This window comes from Pelodiscus sinensis, chromosome 2 (assembly GCF_049634645.1).
Source record: "Pelodiscus sinensis isolate JC-2024 chromosome 2, ASM4963464v1, whole genome shotgun sequence".
NCBI lineage: Eukaryota > Metazoa > Chordata > Testudines > Trionychidae > Pelodiscus > Pelodiscus sinensis.
Window position 1 is genome coordinate 249,325,549 of NC_134712.1, and position 22,668 is coordinate 249,348,216.

General features: G+C 43.0%; 1 protein-coding gene across 3 annotated transcripts in view; it reads left to right on the forward strand.

Annotated features, from left to right (window-relative positions):
- The window catches only part of MINDY4 (MINDY lysine 48 deubiquitinase 4), a 114,273-nt gene that overhangs the window by 57,440 nt on the left and 34,165 nt on the right, over positions 1–22,668 (forward strand). For all 3 annotated transcript variants that reach the window (XM_006120581.4, XM_025183364.2, XM_006120582.4), the window contains exons 10-14: positions 1,563–1,664; positions 2,277–2,340; positions 4,039–4,104; positions 4,372–4,439; positions 21,960–22,023. In XM_006120581.4, the coding sequence (XP_006120643.2) occupies positions 1,563–1,664; positions 2,277–2,340; positions 4,039–4,104; positions 4,372–4,439; positions 21,960–22,023 (364 nt within the window). The remainder of the gene's footprint in view (positions 1–1,562; positions 1,665–2,276; positions 2,341–4,038; positions 4,105–4,371; positions 4,440–21,959; positions 22,024–22,668) is intronic.

A 22,668-nucleotide genomic window follows, 5' to 3' on the forward strand; every position in this document is an offset into this window, starting at 1 on the left:
TTCTTCTCTTTTTCCTCATCCTCATAATTCAAAAATATTTTATTTTTTCCATATTTCGTCTATGAGAAGGGCTATTGAAGTATGCAAAATTTCCCAAAAGAATTCTGGTTAACAGGCAAACTCTTTGTCTTCCTGGGCACTAACACAAGGGCCTTCAGGCATGTAAAACTTGTATAGCAAGGTGGGTTGTTTTATTCAGAAGAGGCATATTTTTCTTCGGATATATCTGCCCAGGGTGGAAGCTGGTTCTTAATCAGAAAAGGACAAGTGTTTATATGGTTGAGCTGTGTAATTTAGCATCTTTTTTCTATCATACCTGGTTTTCCATCGTATTGGTTGCTTCACATTAAGCATTAGGCTTCAGATTTCTTCATGTGAAGAACAGATTTTTTTCTTGCTCATTTATCTCATTCACAGAATTTAATTTGGTACTGCCTACAAATACCTGAACAACTCAATTAGAGTACAAGAACAGATGTGGAGGCTAGAGGCATTTATTTTTGAAGCTGAGTTTCCTCTTCTTTTAGTTCAGATGCTCCACATCTGTCAGTGCAGGAAGAGTTTTTCCTCACTAAACATTATATTCCAGGAAGAAGTAGAGCATAACAATCTGTTATTTAATTTTTGAGGGTCAATGTTTAGTGTTTTGAATTATTAGATTTTTTAATTCAAGTGCTGCACATGTTATTCGACCTTATCTGTGAGCTTGTAAGTGCTGTAAGACTGATATTGTTTAAAACTCAAACAAGTCAAGACTCAAACAAGGAACTCATTAAACTAGTGAAGAACAATTCTCATTTTCCCATGTGGAAAGATGTATAATCTAGTGGGTAGAGCAAGAGGCTAGGAATCAGGAGGGCTGGGATCTAATCTCAGATCTGCCAGTTTCTCTCTCTAAGCTGTTTTGGTCCTATAATTGCTTAACGTCACCGTGCCTCAGTTGAATTAATCTGTATAACTGGAATAATGTTGCTTACCTATCTCATGGGGTATTGTGAAACTTAGCAACTTAATTTTTGTAAAGAGCTTTGGTGACAGGTACGACACAACTGCAATGTGTTGCACTTACAGCTCATGATTTAATATATAAAGGAAAGTAGTAGTTAAGGAATTTAAGGTTTGACAACCTTTATCATGATTTCCTTGCTCAGTCATTGCGTCACTAGCCTCCACATGCTAATTTATGTGAATCCTGCCTTACAAGTGAATTGTGTTAAAAGAAAAAAAAGTAAAGGCAGTTCTTTAAAATCAGACCCCTGGAATTAAAGATGTCAGTGTGTAACATGTACAGTGGCTTTGGCATGTTCTATCAACAGTGGTGATAGAATATTCAACAAGAGGCAACTTCAATCATTTAGGCTCAGATTCTCATTCAAGTGCATAACTCTCATCGGTTCCAATGAGTATTAAGATGCCTAAATACATTTGAGGATCTGGTCCTTTGTATGTGCCAAACCTGCTGTCAAGCTGTGCACACTGAAATGGAGGCTGTTCACCTTTTCAGGGCTGCCTCACTAACAGTGTCCATTTTTGCTTGTTTCTCATATACCCAAAACCAACAGGTGTCTGCAGCCTTCAGATGCTCATAGGACCAAATGCCTCGTCATGGCTTTTGCAGATATTTTATGGCGTGCCGGAGGCAATGAAAAAGCTGTGGTTGCACTGTAAGTGGGAGTATCATTTTTTAAAATTATCATGTAAGATTTCTATATATGAAGGTCAGTATGTATCTGTGTAGTCTTATTGCTAATGGGTACATACTCATTGCAGTTACCTGTCCTAATAGAGAAATCTTAGGGTGAAATTCTGGCCCAATTGAATTCAATGGTATAGTCTTTGCTGAGAATTCCTTCATATTAATCTGGAAGAGCAACTTTCCAAAAGAAGCTCACTGACTGTTGTAATTATATTTTTAATTTCTTTAACTAATGTATGACTTTGCAATTCTGTTCTACTTCTGTTATATTAGTATTGTCTTTATATTTTATTGTACTGAAAAATTTCAGTAAGTCCTTAAATTTATACATTTCTCCTTTGTAGATTCAGGAGCATGAACAGATTAATCATAAACAATACTAATCACTATTAAAACAAAGATAAAGTAATGTTAAAAGCTTATTTTTCTTTCAACATTAACTTTCCATGTGAAAGGTCTTTCATTTAATGCCACTTTTTTTGGTTTAGTCTTCCAGTTCATTACAGCCGGTGGATTTCTCTTTGTTGTACTGTTGGTTCTTCTGAAGTGCACTGCTAATTCATTTAATTATTCTCTTTAGATGTTCAGGAAGGCAGCAGTTCACTCCAGTAGGAAAATACAAAGCAGATGGAATCTTTGAAACCGTAAGATTTTATATATACTCTTACTGTGACATTTTATATATATCTATATAGTGACGTCACTTGTATAAGGGCTATGGGCCTGAATCGCCCCTCTCTCACCAAGATTTAATTCTATGGATACCACTGTAATTACTATGATTTGCTCCAGTGTCAAAGCATAAAATCAAGGAGGGAGTGACATAATTGGCTCACAAATTGCTGCAGCCTCTACTCAGAATCGGGCATCCTCCTTTTTCCTTTCCTTTTAGTCCCTCTCCTCTCCAAGGCCCAAGCAAAAGCAGCTTTTCCTCTAGTACAAGAGATCTGGACATGGGTCCTTCTGTAATTCCTCACAACATTGAGAGTGTCAGTGGAAGAAACCTACATTTTACCTGCTTGTCTCTCCTGCAATATTCCTTGCCATTTGTTTTTCTGATTAATACATAATAATAAATTGTAAACATTATACTTTCTAGTTACACATTTGTTTTCTTCAGAAGATCTCAACTTGCTTTACAAGCAATGATGAATTAAGCCTTGTAAATAATACCTTTGTGAATTAGGGAAATACTTTTATCCCTTCAAACTGAGATGGAGTGGGAAGAAGGGCTTTCTCACAATCACACAAGAAGCCCATGGCAAAGCCAGAAATATAACCCTCTCTCTTGATCGTGAGCGTCATGTCTGGGCTACAAGACCATTATTCTCCTCAAAATCAAAGGGTGTAAATCTGGGATAAAGAAGAATCAGATACTGTTGAAATTATAGAATCATTGGACAGAAAGGGACCTCTTGAGGACATCTAATGCAGTTGCCTACACTCATGGCAACACAAAGCATTAGAGAATTCCTGACGTGTGTTTATTTAACCTGCACTTACAAATTTCCAATGATTTGGTATTCCTAAACTGTCTGCAAAAATTGCCCTTCCTTCCAAGGTTTTTTCTTACATTAATAATGAACTTCTATGCAATACATTTCACATATTAGGAACTAGTATTTTCAAGAAAGCTCTCAGATCATATACATTTTGTATCTAAAATAGGATTGAAATGCATTATTTTTATGTGTTCTTTTAGCTATGTTGGTTCCAGGATATGAGCAAGACAAGAGAGATAAAATAATATCTCATCAGATATTCCTCCCCATTATTTCTCTCATTTTAGTAAAATTGCTGAAAAAGTGAGTATTGTGAATGAACATTGTGGACTTCAATGGATCTAATCCAATTTACACCAGCTCAGAAAGAGTATGTCTACACAGCAGAGTTATTTCAAAATAATTTGAAATAACAGGCGACTTATTCCAGATTCTGTAAACCTCATTCCATGAGAAATAACGCGTCTTCTGAAATAGCTATTTCGGAACAGTGGTAGTGTGGACGCTCCACTGCTGCTATTTCAAAATAGCTCCTCCTTAAGGGCAATTCAAAGTAATCACTCTCCAGTGCTTCCTGGGGCTCTAAATCGAAGTAGCATGTCCACATTCAGGAAGTTTGCCTTGGACTACTTTTGAGGTTTCCCTGTAGTGTAGACATGCTATTTTGAAATAAGCTATTTTGGAGTATTTCTTCTGGAATAGCTTATTCTGAAATAAGTGTGCAGTGTAGACATACCCAGACTGTCCAGACATACATATTTTGGTTGCTTTAATTCAGACTTTATTTATACCAGATTTTTGTTCTCTATTTTAATTGAATTGTTTTACATTTCATTCTAGTTAATACTACATAGTGTCACAAAGTATGAAGATCTGACCATTTTTCTTCAACGGAATATTCATCAGGTATGAAATAGAGATGAAATTATACTTGTCGTGGTTCTGCTGATACTTATTTCAGTATTTTACATCTCAGTAGAAAACTTTATAAACAACATTTTGGATTTGACACTGCTATGCCCCATGTTTGAAAAAAAGATGAAGGACCAAATTCAGATAATAATATAAATAGGAATGAGTCGTACTGACCCCAGTTGGAGGTGCATCTCCTTATGCTAGGGCTAAAAAGCATATTCAATAAACAAATGTAAATATAGTGCAATTTTTTTCCAGTTTGAAAATGGTCCATTTGGATGCATTCTTCTTACCCTGTCAGTTATCTTTACAAGAACCATCGATCTGTGAGTATTTTTATATGCCTGTTTCATAAACATCAGAGCTGCCTAAGCCAGGAGATAGTGATAACACAGATATGGAATGTCAGAGGGGTAGCCATGTTAGTCTGTAACTTAAAAAAAAGTTAAAAAGCGAGTGGTCCTGTAGCAGCTTAAAGACTAACACAAATATAGATAGTGTCATGAGCTTTTGTTAAAACAAAAGGAAAAACTATGTAGCACTTTAAAGACTAACAAGATGGTTTAATTGGTGATGAGCTTTCGTGGACCAGACCCACTTCCTCAGATCATATTCTGGAAGGGTATGTCTACACTAGCCCCCTAGTTCGACATAGGGAGGCTAATGAAGGCGACCGAAATTGCAAATGAAGTGTGGGATTTAAATATCCCATGCTTCATTAGCATGTTCCTGGGTGGTCGCCATTTTGGAAATTGACTTGCCCAAAAGAACTGCCCGCGTCTACACGTCACAGAGAAGGGCGATTCCAAAATAAACTCCTTACTTTGAATTACCAGTGAAACCTCATTCCATGGTTTAACTGGTAATTCGAAATAAGGGGTTTATTTCGGAATCGTCCGTCTCTGTCGTGTGTAGACGCGGGCAGTTCTTCCAGACCAGTCAATTTCCAAAATGGCGACTGCCCGGGAACATGCTAATGAAGCGCGGGATATTTAAATCCTGCACTTCATTTGCAATTTCAGTCGCCCACATTAGCCTCTCTAGTTCAAACTAGGGGGCTAGTGTAGACATACCCGAAGAGAATTGGCATGACCATATATACCAAAGGAATACAATGAAAAAAATGAACACATTATTAAACTGACAGATCAGATTTAGACAGAAGGTGGGGTAAGGGAGAGGGAGAATGACCTAACCTCAGGAAGATTCTTACCAACAATCACAGGACATATCACATTAATACCAACCCTGGAACTTTCCCTTGCAACAAATCCCATTGCCAATTTTGTATTTACTCTGGTGACACCATCACTGGACCTAACCATGTCAGTTATATGATCAACAACACATATTCCTGTTCATCCAGAAATATAATTTATGCCATCATGTGCCAACAGTGTCCTTCTGCTATGTATATTGGACAGCCTTCTCAGACACTTCGCCAAAGAATTAATGCCCACAAATCAGACATCTTCACAAGGAAAAACCAGTTTCTTTTCATTTCAACCTGCCTGGACATAGTCTTAAGGACCTTATTACATGCATCTTACTTCAAAGAGACTTTAACACCAGATTACAGAGGGAAACTTCAGAACTTTCTTTCATGCTTACATTTGACACTTTACAAATGGGCCTTAACAAATATGTTAATTACCTTAACCATTACAAAGATAGCTTCCCACTTATCATCCTTGATTAGCCATTCATTGACTCAAATAGCTATTCCCTCCCTCCCTTCCCCTCACCTCACCTTCTGTACTAAATCTGGTTTGTCAGTTTAATACTGTGTTCACTTTTTTCATTGCATTCCTTTGGTATATATGGTTATGCCAATTCTCTTCCAGAATATGATCTGAGGAAGTGGGTCTGACCCATGAAAGCTCATCACCTATTAAACCATCTTCTTAGTCTTTAAAGTGCTACCAAGTTTTTCCTTTTGTTTTAGCAAGACCAGACTAACACAGCTACCTCTCTATTACTAATGAGCTTTTGTGGGCACAATCCATTTCTTCAGATGGCAGATAAGGAGCAAGAGGCATAGAGGGTGTGGAAGCCCGGAGGCATAAAGCAGACGAAAGGAAGGAGGAAAAAAACTCTGTTAATTAAAGTGTCCCTGCTAAATGAGGCTAATAAAAATGTGCTATAAGCATCTGATGCTTACCAAGTGACCGGTTAACTGGTTTCCAATTCACATCCCTAGTTTACAGAATGTCCACACAATAAATCCAGCCAACAGATGAGGCGTACTGTGCGAAGTAGTTTAATCTAATGTCTCTCTGCCACTTTGCCACATAACACATACAACAGAAATTACAGGCTGGGTGGAATATGGAATATTTCCCTCATCATTACTGCTCTACTCATCTTTTTTGTTCCTGGCTCTTCAGTTCTGGTGGAATTTCTGATAGTCCAAGCGGTTTTATTTGATGTCAGTGGTGATTCTATTTTATATGATCAGGTGTCACTTAGGAGACAATGACTTAGTATACAGTGGCTTAGGTACTCCCAAAACTGGGACTCACTTGTACTGCAATATCCATGGTCTGAAAGGACCACAGGGCTACGTCTACACTGGCCCCTTTTCCGAAAGGGACATGCTAATCTTAAACTTCAGAATAGGGAAATCCGTGGGGGATTTAAATATCCCCCGCGGGATTTAAATAAAGATGTCCGCCGCTTTTTTCCGGCTTGTTCCTACTTTGAAGTAGAAATAAGAGATCCTCCGGAATAGGGCTTTATTCCGGAGGATCGGGCCAGTCTAGACGCTTTTTTCCAGCTTATCTACAAGCCGGAAAAAAGCGGCGGACATCTTTATTTAAATCCCGCGGGGGATATTTAAATCCCCCACGGATTTCCCTATTCTGAAGTTTAAGATTAGCATGCCCCTTTCGGAAAAGGGGCCAGTGTAGACGTAGCCCAGATGTTCCTGAACAAGAGAGCCCCTGGACAGGAGGGCCAGCAGCTGAGCACCCCATGCATAGTGAGGCTGGTGGTAGTGGGATCAGGACCTCAGCAGCCCGGCGGTGGTAGCAGGGGCTGTGGTAGCGGGACAAGGGCCGCCTGGCAACCCAGCTGCGGCCGGAGCAGCCCATGCGTGCTAGTCCAGCAGCTAGGCTTTGTGCCACGGTAGCTCAATCAGGGTGGTGTGTTGACCTGGGAGCAGGGGCAGAGCCATGGAAGCCTGGCTGGCAGTAAGGCCGGGCCACGGCAACCTAGCTGGGGCCAAGGCAGGCCAGCAACCCAATCAGGACTGCGTGTTGGCTGGCAGTGGAGCTAGCGCTGCCATGGCAATGTGGCTGGAACCAGGGCAGCTCAGCAAGGGCTACATGCCACCCACCAGCAGGACTGTTGCCACAGCAGCAGGGCCAGATGTGGGATTGGGGCAGCAGTTCCGGCACTGGGGCCCAGGCAGCCATTTCACCCACTGGCAGCGTGGCCGAAGAAGCTGGCGGCAGGGAGGGGCAACAGGCTGAGGGGAGGCAGTAGCAGGGGACCTTCTCTGGTCCAGAAAATTCCCTCACCCAGGACCACTCAGGTTGATTGACTGATTTCATTCTATGAACCAGTCTCTAAACGGTACCTATTTACAAAGCAGTGAGATTGTAGCTCCTGATATTTTTTGAAATCCTAACAGAAGGATTAAGCCATGTCTACTCATTTGTAATTGATCTCAGTGGGAGTTAAGTGTCTAAGGGTATGTCTACACTACAAAGTTAATTCGAACTCACAGCCGTTAGTTCGAATTAACTTTCATAAGCGCTACACAGGCAAACCGCTAGTTCGAACATAATTCGAACTAGTGGAGCACTTAATTCGAACTAGGTAAACCTCATTCTACGAGGACTAACGCCTAGTTCGAATTAAGTAGTTCGAATTAAGGGCCGTGTAGCTACTTAATTTGAACTAGTGGGAGGCTAGCCCTTCCCAGCTTGCCCTGGTGGCCACTCTGAGCCAAGCCAGGGAAACTCTTCTGCCCCCCTCTTGGCCCTGGAGCCCTTAAAGGGCCACGGTCTGGTTACGGTGCCCATGCCAGGTGTAAGCCTGCCAGCACCCAGCCAGCAGACCCTACACCAGGCACGGCATGAGCCAGCCACCCACTGCCACCCAGCCCTCCACCTCTTCCTGGGACCAGGCTGGCAGCTCCCAGGAGCCTGCCCGGGGCCGTAAGAGGCGGGAACCTGCCTGGTCTAGTGCAGAGATCGTGGACCTCATCCAGGTTTGGGGGAGGCCTCCAACGTCCTCGACCTCCGCACTAGGCACAGGAAAATGGCCGTCGAGGGCAGGTTAGCTGCCATCCTGGCCACCAAAGGCCACATGAAAACCCAGGAGCAGGTTTGCATGAAAATCAAGGTGGTCCAGTGAGACCCCCGACCCTGAGCCCTGAGCTGAGAACATAAGAACGGCCGTACTGGGTCAGACCAAAGGTCCATCTAGCCCAGTAGCCTGTCTGCCGACAGCAGCCAACACCAGCTACCCTGGAGGTGATGGACCAAAGACAATGACCAAGCCATTTGTCTCGTGCCATCCCTCTCCAGCCTTCCACAAACAGAGGCCAGGGACACCATTTCTACCCCCTGGCTAATAGCACTCCATGGACCCACCCTCCATGACTTTATCTAACTTCTCTTTAAACTCTGTTATAGTTGTAGCCTTCACAGCCTCCTGCAGCAAGGAGTTCCATAGGTTGACTATTGGCTTTGTGAAAAAGAACTTTCTGTTATTAGTTTGATGCCTGCTACCCGTTCATTTCATTTGGTGTCCTCTAGTCTTTCTATTCTGGGAACTAATGAAGAACTTTTCTTTATGCACCCTCTCCACACCACTCATGCTTTTATAGACCTCTATCATATCCCCCCTCAGTCTCCTCTTTTCTAAGCTGAGGAGTCCCAGTCTCTTTAGCCTCTCTTCATATGGGACCTGTTCCAAACCCCTGATCATTTTAGTTGCCCTCCCCTCTCCCACCTTCTCTCTTCCCCCTCCCACCTCCTTTTCCCACTCTCCCCGAGTTTTGTTCAGTAAAGAGAGTTTCTATTTTTGAACACACGTGTCCTTTATTTTTTACATCAGGAAGGGGGGTTAGGGAGGGGTAAGTGGAAGGAGGTGAGGGAGGAATGGGGTACGAGCCCCTGATGGGGAGGACTGGGGTGGCTCTGTGGGCTCCTCGGGGTGGAAGCTCTCCTCCAGGGTCTCCTGGATCCTGACAGCCCCCCGATTGACCCCCTCGGATGGCAGCCTGCGGCAAATGCAGTCGGGCTGATGGCCGAATGCTGTGATGTGCCGAGTGCGGGCACTCAGGGCACTCCAAGCCAGGACTGCTTTGCTGTCCCTCATCGAGGTAGACAAGCAAGCGGGGAACCCTGAGAACTGTCTGTCCGGGGTGGGGGTCAGGTCCCTTTAAGCACAGCCCTCGGCTAGCCTGAGACATCTGCTCCATGCTCTAAGTCCTAACCTGATGCCCTGCTGGCACCTGTTCCGGCCAGCCTTAACTTCGGTTCAGGGTTCACTCAATGTGGACATGCTAGTTCGAATTAGCAAAACGCTAATTTGAATTAGTTTTTAGGTCTAGATGCACTAGTTCAAATTAGCTTAGTTCGAATTAATTAATTTGAATTAAGTTAGTTCGAATTAGTGCTATAGTGTAGACATACCCTAAGATACTTTAAAAAAAATCCCACTGGGCACCGATCTGCATTTTCAGGTGTCTAAATGCCTTTACAAATCTGACCCACCACCGCAGTCCTGGGGATAGACTCCAGCTCTCCTAAATGCCAGATCTGTCACCATCCCATTGGACCACTTTCAGAAGCAGTGTTGCTTCCTGGCCTTGAATGAGGCAGTGAAAGTATATAGCACCGTACCTTTTGTTTGTGAGAAACAGGAATTAATCACTAAAGACAGCGAAATGTGCACTCAGGCTCTGTACAGCCTTTAAATAGCAAACTAAATATTCTTATGTATATTTCAACTACACGTGCGTGGAGATGCATTAATCATATGGCTAGGACTGGAAAAATAACAGGAGATATGGTCTCACTACTCCAATCGTTCAGAAATATGTGCCGCTTAGTGGCTGGTACACAGATGTAGTGAGTGGTTGTTATTTATATAACTGACATAGTTCTAGTGAGACTTGGAGGATTGTTATACTTACGGGGGTTCTAGTCTGGCAATAATGCTGACCAGGAATTTTTTGTCAAAATGTTTTTTTCCACAGAAAATGAAGGTTCCACAAAATCAAAACTTCCCATGGAAAACTTTTAATTTTGTCAACATTTTTCAATTTTCCATTGAGAAAATCAAAACAAAATATTTTGTTTCAGGTCATGTCAACCCCAAAGCAAAATATTTTGGTTCCTCTCACTGAATGTAAATGTTTCCTTTTAGATCAGCTTGATATTAAACTGTGTCCACCTGAGTGACCAATTTGCCTTGTGGAAATTGTAGTTTGGGCACCTCACACCACAGTCCCCTATAAGATAGAATCCTGGATAATAGCTCCAAGAATGCAGTACAGTCTCCCATCTTGTTGAACTGACGCTGCAGCACAGCTGATAGTAAGGAATGGGGGCAAAAGACATTTGAACTACAACTCCCATGAGTTCTGTGTAGCTCAGTGTTAGGTAGGTGAGTGTCTAACCAAATGAAATAACTGGATCTTTGAAGCTTGGGACGCACTTCCTCACCTGGGGGAAGTAGATAATCCACACATCTGCTGGATGTGGTTCACTGTCCCATCTTGTGGCACTTAAGCTATGTCTACACTACCAGCCTATTTCAAAATAAGATATTTCAAATTAACAACTCCCCAAATAACTATTTTGGAGTAAGCCTGTTCCTCTTCAGAAGCAGGAGTTATTATTTCAAAATAACAAGCCCCTTATTTCAAAATAACGGGCTTGGTAGTGTGGAGGCTTACTTTGTTATTTCGAAATAAGGGGAGTTATTTCAAAATAACTCTCTTGTGTAGACATGCCCTTAGACCATTTGGCTGTGTCTAGACTGGCAAGTTTTTCCACAAAATCATCTGCTTTTGCAGAAAAACTTGCCAGCTGTCTATACTGGCCGCTTGAGTTTCCGCAAGAACACTGACGATCTCATGTAAGTTCGTCAGTGTTCTTGCGGAAATACTGTGCTGCTCCCATTCGGGCAAAAGCCCTCTTGAGCAAATCATTTGTGCAAGAGAGCCAGTGTAGACAGCACTGTACTGTTTTGTGCAAAAATGCCCCGATGGCTAAAATGGCGATCGGGGCTTTTTTGCGCAAAACCGCTTCTAGATTGGCACGGACGCTTTTCCGCAAAAAATGCTTTTGCGGAAAAGCGTCTGTGCTAATCTAGATGTTCTTTTCCAAAAATGCTTTTAACGGAAAACTTTTCCATTAAAAGCATTTCCGGAAAATCATGCCAGTGTAGACGTAGGCTTTATGTAGAGAAAGAATTAGTTTGCTCTATAATCTTAGTCACTCAAGCTATAGAGGCTCATGCTCATAGGTCCCAGGTTCAGTTCCATCTGTCCATTTTATACACATAGCAGTGTTTATTTGAACCTTTTACCGCTTATATGTTTCTGTGTGAATGAAGAAAACACTCATTTGATCTTGGAAGATCCCCTTCCCTAAGAAGTTAGAAGTCAAGAGACGGCCGCGAAGGTCATTAACGATGACATATTATAAACCCAGGAAAACGTGAGTCAACCAATGCCTCCTTATTATTATGACCCCCAAACTCTAGTAACTGTGTCTTTGTAGCCTCTCCTCTTCTACAGATGTACCAAGCTCCTTCTTATGTTGACTTATGCAGTTCTTCTTTGAGCACTTGTACATATACATTCTGCTGTGTGTGCGTGTGCGTGCTTGTCTCGTGATCAGTTATTCAAGTAATTTTTCCTTACTCCTTATGCCACTGATCACTGGCATAGAAGGACAGAGCTGCTGACAACCCCTCTCAGTTCCTTCTTACTACCAGCAATGGTTCTTAGAGTGATCTTAGACTAGTTATCACATGTTACCATTTCTAAAAGGGTTTTCATACTGTACAATGTGAAAACACAGAACATTAATACAAAAAGCCATTCCATACATCCTGTCATTTTTTCATATCCCCTTTATCATTATTTGAGATTGTTGCAATTCGAAGAGGAGTTTTTCTCATTCCTAACACACATTGCTCAGTTGAAGAGGGAAAAATAACAACAGGAAACTTGGAAATGGCAGAAGTGTTTAATAACTTCTTCACTAAGAAGTCTGATGATGAAGGAATGCCTAACATAGTGAACTAGCCAATTAGCCCGTCATAAGACGGGATTTTCAGGTCTTCTCTCCTGAGCTCTCTGGCTCTGTCTCTCTCTCTCTCCTCCTACTGCCTCCCCCTCTCTTAGTTCTCCTCCACCTCCTGCCTCTCTCTCCATCTCTTTCTTTCTCTTCTCCTCCTCCTCCTGCCTCTCTCTCCCCTCCATCTCTCCCCATCCCTCTTCCCCTTCCCTCCCGCCGTGGCGCTTGGCTGAGTGCTGCCTGCTCAGCCAGGCTGCCGTGAGGGAGTGGGGTGGGAGGTGACGTACACGGCCAGGGGGCGGGGCCATGTACATCACCGCCCTCACTTCCCTTCCCACCCCGGGGGAGCCCAAACAGCCCCTTGCGCTGCTGGCTCCCCTGGCGGCCTGACTCAGTGCTGCAGCACTCAGCTGAGTGCCACAGCGGGAGGAGAAGGGGGGCGGTGATGTACACGGCTCGCCCCCGGCCATGTACGTCACCGCCCCGCCCCCTTCCCCTCCCTCCGTGGCGGCTTGGCTGAGTGTTGCGCGCTCAGCCAGGCCGCCATGGGGGAGGAGAGGCTGGGCTCTGCTTCCTGCCCCCCTTCCAGCCAGCTCCGCCTCCCTTCCCCTCCCTGCGTGCTGCCGCGCCCCCCTTCCCCTTCCTCTCCCTCCGTGGCACGCTGTGCTGCTCAGCTGGGCCCAGATGAGTGGTGCTCCTGCCGGGCCCAACTGAGCAGCGCTCAGCTGGACCCCGGTGGGGGAGCAAGCATTGGCAAGTGGCCGTTAGGGGTCCGCGCTCCCCACGCGTGAGGAGAAGGGGGGTGCGGTGATGTACACAAGGACTCCGGCTGCGGGTTTGTTCAGTTTAGAAAGGAGAAGACTGAGAGGGGACACGATAGCGGTTTTCAAGTATCTAAAAGGGTGTCACAAGGAGGAGGGAGAGAAATTGTTTTCCTTGGCCTGAGGATAGAACAAGAAGCAATGGGCTTAAACTGCAGCAAGAGAGGTTTAGGTTGGACATGAGGAAAAACTTCCTGCCTCTCAGGGTGGTTGAACACTGGAATAAATTGCCTAGGGAGGTTGTGGAATCTCCATCTCTAGAGAGATTGAAGAGCAGGTTAGATAGACATCCATCAAGGATGGTCTAGACCGTGCTTGGTCCTGCCAGGAGGGCAGGAAACTGGACCTCTCAACGTCCCTTCCAGTTCTAGTATTATATGATTCTATGATTCTATTTCAGCAGTGGACTCATAATTATGTGTTTGTTAATGTAGCAGTCTGTTGCCATGAAAATGGGCGTGATGTCATCAATTTACTATTACAGCTTCACCACAGGACTAAGAAACCAAAACACACAAGACTTTTTTGTAGAAAGCAAAAACAGAAGGAAAATCTAAGATAAATAAAGAACTGGTTTTATGCTTGTTTTGCTATGTCAGCATTTCCCCGATATTAAATGTATGCCTGTTTTTTTTTATTTAATATTCAGTGCTCAGCTGTTTTCCATTAAAGACATGGCATAGATTTTTCTGCGAGCTTGCAGGTCTTTGCAATCAACAGAATAAGAGCATTATGGAGCATTGTTATTTTAACATGAGAGTCACTCATCTGATGGCCATCTGAATAAGTTTTTCAAATAATCATATCTGATGTCAACAATAAAAGAATGGCCAGACTGGGGCAGACTAAATTCCACCTTGCCCAGAATCCTGTCTTCTCGCAGTGGTCAATGCCAGGTGCCCCAGAACGAATGAACAGAACAGAACAGAATCCATTCCCTGTCCCTCGTTCCCAGCTAAATCAAGTATTTTTGTTTCTTTACATTGTTTGTAGTTGTACATGTTCATTCTTAAAAATTGGATAGAACCCATACAGCTCACTAGAAGGCATTTAACACTAGCATCCACATTCCCACTACTGTTTCAGATAAATATATTTTTTCTTTAATTTGCCTAAACTCTTGTTTGATTTGTTTGTATTTTCTATATCTGGGAATGGCTGCATTGTGCTGGTGGATTCAATAGGAGGGGTACATAGGTCTGGATGAATGGATACAACTCTTTTTTTTAGGGCAGCTAGTAAGCTGATACAAACTGCCATAGCTCCATTGATTTCAAAGGAGCAATTCAATGGAGTGATGAGAATTTGTATCAGCGTATGCTCTTACCCATAGAGTTTGTATAGCTCTTTGAGATTAATGACACAGAATAAATGCTATATATCACTTTCTTGCAATGTAGTATTTATCATTCCAACAGGACTTAAGGTTAATATAATGCAGCTGAGCCCAAGCAAAATGAGAGAAATTATATGTGATATTCTTTCATGTGTATTTTAATGAGTTCTGCCTCTACAAGCAGCTTTTGAGATGTTGTTAATAAGTGTTATTAAGGTTCTTTTGAAAATTTATTACCAGCAAATCTAAATTAATGACATTTCCACAAACTGTATGTCTTCAATGTACTGCATTGCAATCTGACAAAAATATACAATGCAATATCATTATCTATATTTATTTGCTGACTATACAGTACTTAGAAGCAGTTTCCCCTTTCTTGCTACTCACCTCTCCCCATTAACTGCTGTGAATGAGCCACATCCACCCTGACTTAGCCTCATTAACAACGGTCCTACCCTGCCTCTGTAATTTCCACTCCAACTCATCTGATGATGTGTGTTTTACCCACAAAAGCTTGTGCCCTAATAGATCTGTTAGTCTGCAGGGTGACACAGGACTCCTCATTGTTTTGGCAGATACAGATTAGCATGGCTACACCTCTGAGATTAGAGTGTAGTATGCCCATGAAATACTATACCTCTTATTGTGTTGTAATTAGATGCTCCAGGTCACATGCTCACTTCTTGGGATTGGGGAATCTTAGTGACAGTATGATTTATAATTGTAAGTCTTGTGGCTATATGTTTGGTGGTTGTTTCCTCCCTAACAAAAATGATTTGAAATGCAGATGTGTTTTTTCTTGCAAATCTGAAATACGCCTCTAAAGTCCCATATTGTTTGCACCTAAAGAAGCAATTAGAACTTCCTTCCATTGTCCTGCTTGTATGTCCCATCGCCCCTAACTGACGTATATTGTATATGCTGCTCATTTCAAACAAGGCTATGGCATTTTCAAGATGCAACTATTTCTAAAACTAAAAGGTGGCCAAAGTTCAGAGATGATTATCGTTCCATTCATGTCTTGTAAGGTTGTGATCTCTTTATACAAGACTTTTCCACAACACATACACAGAGTTCATGGATTCTTCTTCATCCTTTCGATTCAGCACAAGTAATATTAGCTAATATGGCACGTAGACCTCACTGGAACAGGCTTTTGGATCTCATCTCATTTAAACACAATGGGTGAACTTCAGATATAGTGACTCTAAGGACATCTTCAGTCCTGAAAGCGGGCTAGAAATTGTAGTAGTTTTACAATATATCCTGCTTTTGGCACTATGAGTAATACCAGAAAAAATATCCCTCTTTTAATATATGGTATACAACCAAGAATGAAATTTAGACATGCCCCAACTTTATTATTCTTGGAACCACATTTTTAAACTGAAAATACGTGTTAAATTGGAGTTTTGGATGAAATGTTAGGCTTAATACTATTTTATACATACCAAGTCACCTATAATATTTGTCTCATTTTCACAGACATATTATACCACAATTTACATTTTTAAAAGTTGAAATTTAAGAGGTCTAAAGGTAAGCAAAAAAAAAAAAATTAGATGCACAGAAAGACTTACATATACATATCAAGAGTGAGTGAAAAGTATAAGATTGTTCAATTTAGAAAGGCGACAAATAAGAGGGAACATGCAATAGGTATATAAAACAATGAAATATATAGAGAAAGTCAGTCAGACAATCCCTTTACTTTTTTTACTAATATGAGAATAAAGGGAAAATCAATGCAATTGAAATGAGCACATTTAAAACTGAAAGAAGAAATACTTCTAAGACAGCACATAGTCAATTATGCCATAAATTATTGCCATAAACTTGTAATTAGGGTCCAATTGTTTGGATAGATTCAGAAAAGGATCAGACATGTATATGTATAATAAGAATATTCAAATTACACTGGATAAGAACATAAGAACATAACATAAGAACATAAGAATGGCCGTACTGGGTCAGACCAAAGGTCCATCTAGCCCAGTATCCTGTCTACCGAAAGTGGCCAGCACCAGGTGCCCCAGAGAGGGTGGACCGAAGATAATGATCAAGCGCTTTGTCTCCTGCCATCCCTCTCCAGCCTCTGACAAACAGAGGCCAAGGACACCATTTTATCCCCTGGCTAATAGCCTTTTATGGACCTAACCTCCATGAATTTATCCAGCTTCTCTTTAAACTCTATTATAGTCCTAGCCTTCACAGCCTCCTCTGGCAAGGAGTTCCACAGGTTGACTACACGCTGTGTGATGAAGAACTTTCTTTTATTAGTTTTAAACCTGCTACCCATTTATTTCATTTGGTGTCCTCTAGTTCTTCTATTATGGGAACTAATAAATAACTTTTCTTTATCAGCCCTCTCCACACCACTCATGATTTTATAGACCTCTATCATATCCCCCCTCAGTCTCCTCTTTTCTAAACTGAAAAGTCCCACTCGCTTTAACCTCTCCTCATATGGGACCCGTTCCAAACCCCTAATCATTTTAGTTGCCCTTTTCTGAACCCTTTCCAAGGCCAAAATATCTTTTTTGAGGTGAGGAGACCACAACTGTACACAGTATTCAAGATATGGGCATACCATAGTTTTATACAGGGGCAGTAAGATATTCTGGGTCTTATTTTCTATCCCTTTCCTAATAATTCCTAGCATCCTTTTTGCCTTTTTGACCGCCGCTGCTCTCTGTGTGGAAGTTTTCAGAGAACTGTCCACGATAACTCCAAGATCTCTTTCCTGATTTGTCGTAGCCAAATTAGCCCCCATCATACTGTACGTATAGTTGGGGTTATTTTTCCCGATGTGCATTACTTTACACTTATCCACATTAAATTTCATTTGCCATTTTGTTGCCCAGTCACTCAGTTTGGTGAGATCTTCTTGGAGTCCCTCACAGTCTGCTTCTGTCTTGACTATCCTAAACAGTTTGGTATCATCTGCAAACTTTACTACCTCACTGCTTACCCCTTTCTCCAGATCATTTATGAATAAGTTGAAAAGGATTGGTCCCAGGACTGACCCTTGGGGTACACCACTAGTTACCCCTCTCCAATCTGAAAATTTACCATTTATTCCTACCCTTTGTTTCCTGTCTTTTAACCAGTTCTCAATCCAAGAAAGGACCTTCCCTCTTATCCCACGGCCATGTAATTTACACAAGAGCCTTTGGTGAGGGACCTTGTCAAAGGCTTTCTGAAAATCCAAGTATACTATATCTACTGGATCCCTCTTGTCCGCATGTTTGTTAACCCCTTCAAAGAACTCTAAGGGTACGTCTACACTACAGCGCTAGTTCGAACTAACTTAGTTCGAATTAGTTAATTCGAACTAAGCTAGTTCGAACTAACGCATCTAGAACTAAAAACTAGTTCGAACTAGCGTTTTGCTAGTTCGAACTAGTAAGTCCACATTGAGTGGACTCTGAACAGGGCTTAAGGATGGCCGGAAGCAGTGCCGGCAGGGCATAAAAGGAGGACTTAGAGCATGGAGATACTGTCTCAGGCTAGCCGAGGGCTGCGCTTAAAGGGTCCCGACCCCCACCCCGGACACACAGTTCTAAGGGGTGCCCCGCTTGCAAAGAAGTTCTGGCTTGGAGTGCCCTGAGTGCCCACACTGGGCACATCACACCACTCGGCCATCAGCCCGGCTGCACTTGCCGCAGGCTGCCATCTGGGGAGAGGGAGTAATTGGGGGGCTGCAGGAGAGCTTCCACCCCCAGAAGCCCGCAGAGCCAGCCCAGTCCTCCCCATCGGGGGCTCGTACCCCATTCCTCCCTCACCTCCTTCCACTTGCCCTTCCCTAGCCCCCCTTCTTCTTGATGTACAAAATAAAGATAACGTTTCTTCCAACATTGACTCTGTCTTTATTGAACAAAACTGGGGGAGACTGGGAAAAGGAGGTGGGAGAGGGGAAGAGAAAGGCTGGGAGAGGGGAGGGCAACTAACATGATCAGGGGTTGGGAACAGGTCCCAGATGAAGAGAGGCTACAGAGACTGGGACTGTTCAGCTTAGAAAAGAGGAGACGGAGGGGGGACAGGATAGAGGTCTCTAAAAGCAGGGGTTGGGTGGAGAGGGTGCATTCAGAAAAGTTCTTCCTGAGTTCCCATAAAGAAGGACTAGAGGACACCAAAGGAAAGGAATGGGTAGCAGGCTTGAAACTAGTAAGAGAAAGTTGTTGTTCTTGACAAAGCAAATAGTTAACCTGTGGAACTCCTTGCTGCAGGAGGCTGTGAAGGCTAGAACTAGAACAGAGTTGAAAGGGAAGTGAGATAAAGTGATGGAGGTTGGGTCCATGGAGTCCTATTAGCCAGAGGGTAGGAGTGGTATCCCTGCCCAAAGTTTGTGGAAGGCTGGAGAGGGATGGCACGAGACAAATGGCTTGGTCATTGTCTTCGGTCCATCCCCTCCAGGGTCCCTAGGGTTGGCCGCTGTTGGCAGACAGGCTACTGGGCTAGATGGACCTTTGGTCTGACCCAGTACGGCCATTGTAAGCTCAGGGCTCAGTGTCGGGGGTCTCAGTGGACCCCCTTGATTTTCATGCACACCTGGTCCTGGGTGGCCAGGCTGGCAGCTCTCCTGCCCTAGACGGCCACTTTCCTGTGCCTAGTGCGGAGATCGTGGACGAGGTCCACGATGTCCGCACTAGCCCAGGAAGGTGCCCGCCTCTTGCGGTCCAGGGCAAGCTCCTGGGAGCCGCCAGCCTGGTCCCGGCAAGAGGGGGTGGGCTGGGGGGCATCGGGTGGGTGGCTCTGTGCCGTGCCAGGTGCAGGGTCTGCTAGCTGGGTGCTGGCAGGCTTGCACCTGGCACGGGCACCGTAGCCAGCCCGTGCCCCTTTAAGGGGTCCGGGGCCGGGAGGGGGGCATAGAGTTTCCCTGGTGTTGGCCAGAGTGGCCACCAGGGAAACCTGGGGAGGGCTAGCCTCCCACTAGTTCGAACTAAAGGGCTACACAGCCCTTAGTTCGAACTAGCTAGTTCGAACTAGGCGTTAGTCCTCGTAAAATGAGGTTTACCTAGTTCGAACTAAGCGCTCCGCTAGTTCGATTCAAATTTGAACTAGCGGAGCGCTAGTGTAGCGCCTATTAAAGTTAGTTCGAACTAACGTCCGTTAGTTGTAGTGTAGACATACCCAGAGGTAGCACAACAAAGCTGTGATGTCCACCGTGCACACTCAGTTGCTGGGTAGCAGCTCTATAATATTCCGGAGCCAAGTAAGGTTTGGGAAACCTGTTACTTCTTGTCCACACCTGGAGATACTCAAGAATAACAATTCCAAAATAACTTCCTGATGAACTCCAAAGAGGGACACTCCAGTTCTAGAACACGAGGGCCCTGTGCCTGGTTAGCTTCATCCAACCCTTCAGTCATGTATCGGAGTCACTGAGGCTGGAGACAGAGAATGGGGAATGTGGAAGGAGCGGTGATGACCAGAGAAGAGGGTTGGGAAGGAGGACAGAGACCATGAGGGCACGTCTACACTACAGAGAGGATCAACACTCCAGAGGTCAATCTTCTAGCATTCAATTTAGTGGGTCTAGTGTAAACCCCCAAATTGAATGCTGAAGCCAGCCCCTGCCACCATCCACTACTCCTCATTCTGCAAAGAGTAAGGTAAGCCAATGGGAACGAGTATTCCCATCAGCCTCCCATAGCGTAGACGCTGCAGTGGCTCAGTTTACGGAAAGCCAAATCCAGCTACACATTAAAAACTTATATAGAATGAAAACCAATTCAAACCAGGGGAGTGCTAGTACTTCCCACACTTCTCGTTCAGAAGCCCTGTGCTTGTATATCTGTGCCACTCTTACTTCTGCGCTAATCCTTCACAGCTAAGTGGCTAGGGAGTGGCGGATGCTGACAGGCCCAAGAGCTCTAGGCAGCAACACCAACATAAGGTGACAATTCCATTCTCTGTCACTTCTACTTTTATGCTGCTGCTGGTTGCGCTAGTGTAGCGCATAGGAAAGTTAGTTCGAACTAACGTCCGTTAGTTCGAACTAACTTTCTAGTGTAGACATACCCTAACAGATTAGTAAGACAGGATTTCCCTTTACAGAAACCATGTTGACTTTTGTCCAACAAATTATGTTCTTCTACATGCTTCACAATTTTATTCTTTATTATTGTTTCGACTAATTTGCCCGGTACTGAAGTTAGACTTACCGGTCTGTAATTGCCAGGATCGCCTCTAGAGCCTTTTTAAAATATTGGTGTCACGTTGGCTACCTTCCAGTCATTAGGTACGGAAGCCGATTTAAAGGATAGGTTACAAACCACAGATAATAGCTCAGCAATTTCCCATTTAAGTTCTTTTAGAACCCTTGGATGAATGCCATCTGGTCCTGGAGATTTGTTAACATTAAGTTTTTCTATTTGTTCCAAAACCTCCTCTAATGACACTTCAATCCAGGACAGTTCCTCAGATTCATCACCCACAAAGGACGGTGCAGATTCAGGAATTTCCCCAACGTCTTCAGCCATGAAGACTGAAGCAAAGAAATCATTTAGTTTCTCCGCAATGGTTTTATCATCCTTGATTGCTCCTTTTATAGCTCGATCATCTAGGGGACCCACAGGCTTTTTAGCAGGCTTCCTGCTTCTAATGTACTTAAAAAACATTTTGTTATTTCTTTTTGAGTTTTTGGCTAGCTGATCCTCAAAATCTTTTTTTGCTTTTCTTATTAAAGTTTAAAAATAATAAGGGATAGAAACCTTTATGGCCCAAGCCATAAACCAACCACAGAGGGTACATCTACATTGCAATACTATTTCCAAATAACTAGCACACTATTCCAAAATAACTTAGTTCACGTCTACACAGCAGGCAGTTATTGTCAAAATAGTGTCAAAATACCGTCAAGCTGGAGGACTTCTTACTCTGACTCCTGTAATCTTCATTGTATAAGGAGTAAGGGAAGTTGGAGGAAGAGTGCTCTATTTCAATTTCAAAATAAGAAATTGACGTAGCTTAATTTACATAACTTATTTCAAGTTAAGCCTTTCAGTGCAGATGCACCCAAACTGATGGGATTTAGGAAAAGAGCATCCTCTTTAGGGAGGATTCCATAATTGTCCACTGGGATGTTTCTTGATTTGTCTTCTGCATCATCTGATGCTGACCACTATCTGAGAGAGAGTATCAGAGTAGCTGAACCAGTTGTTGTGAGTTTTGTAGCTTTAACTGTTCCCTTTCTCTTTCCTGCTGTAGTTTAGCATGTAATTACTAATATCTTGTAAAAGAACTTATGCTGTGTTCAGCAAGTTTTAGGTTACTCCACATAAATAGGCGTATTTTTTTCATAAAGAAATGTACCCAAAACAAATACAAGTAAGAGCCATATTTGCAACTTTCCAAGCCTTAGAAGTATTAAATCCTGTGAAATTATGATTAAATCTTCCCAAACCTTTTTTTCAGGGTGCGCAGTGATTTTGATGTTCTCACAAACCGATTGATTGGCACCCATGGATACTGTACACAAGTAAGTAGGGGAGGACACTGAGAGCTAAAGACAGCAAATGCAAAAAGCTGTCATGATATGAACTATATTCCATGAAGAATCAACACTCTTGACTGTCAAGTTCCTCACGTTTTCCCTCTCTCAAGAATCTTCCTCCTTTTTTTCTTTTGTGACACATTTGCTTTCTCTTCATTGTTCTGAGAATCTCTTGCTTTTTGAATATTGTCCTTACCTGCCTGAAACAATGTTTTATTATTTTCTACTTTTCTAATTTTACTTTTTTTTCCATTTCTTTATTTTTGCAAGCTCAGTTGTGACTTATTGAAAGCCTGCTGAAGTCAGTAGGCTTTTAATCAATATCTGAGTTGGGTTCCTGGTGTATCTTTCTCCCACTCCCATTTAACAAAATGGATGCTCACTTTCTGGGTTCTTGGGGGAGGAGAGAATCTAACAATATATGCACTGAGTTACATGTAAGCATTAATAATTCAGGAAGCAGTGTCTATTTCTGAGAAGTTAATGTTCTTCCTTCCTAGTTAGTATTGAACTAATGCTGCAGGACTGACAGAGTTCCTCTCTTCCAATGAGAAATAAAATTGAGGTCCGGAAAACTTGTAATAATTCAATTGGTATAGAATCACAGAACTTGTAGGAACCTCAAGTGGT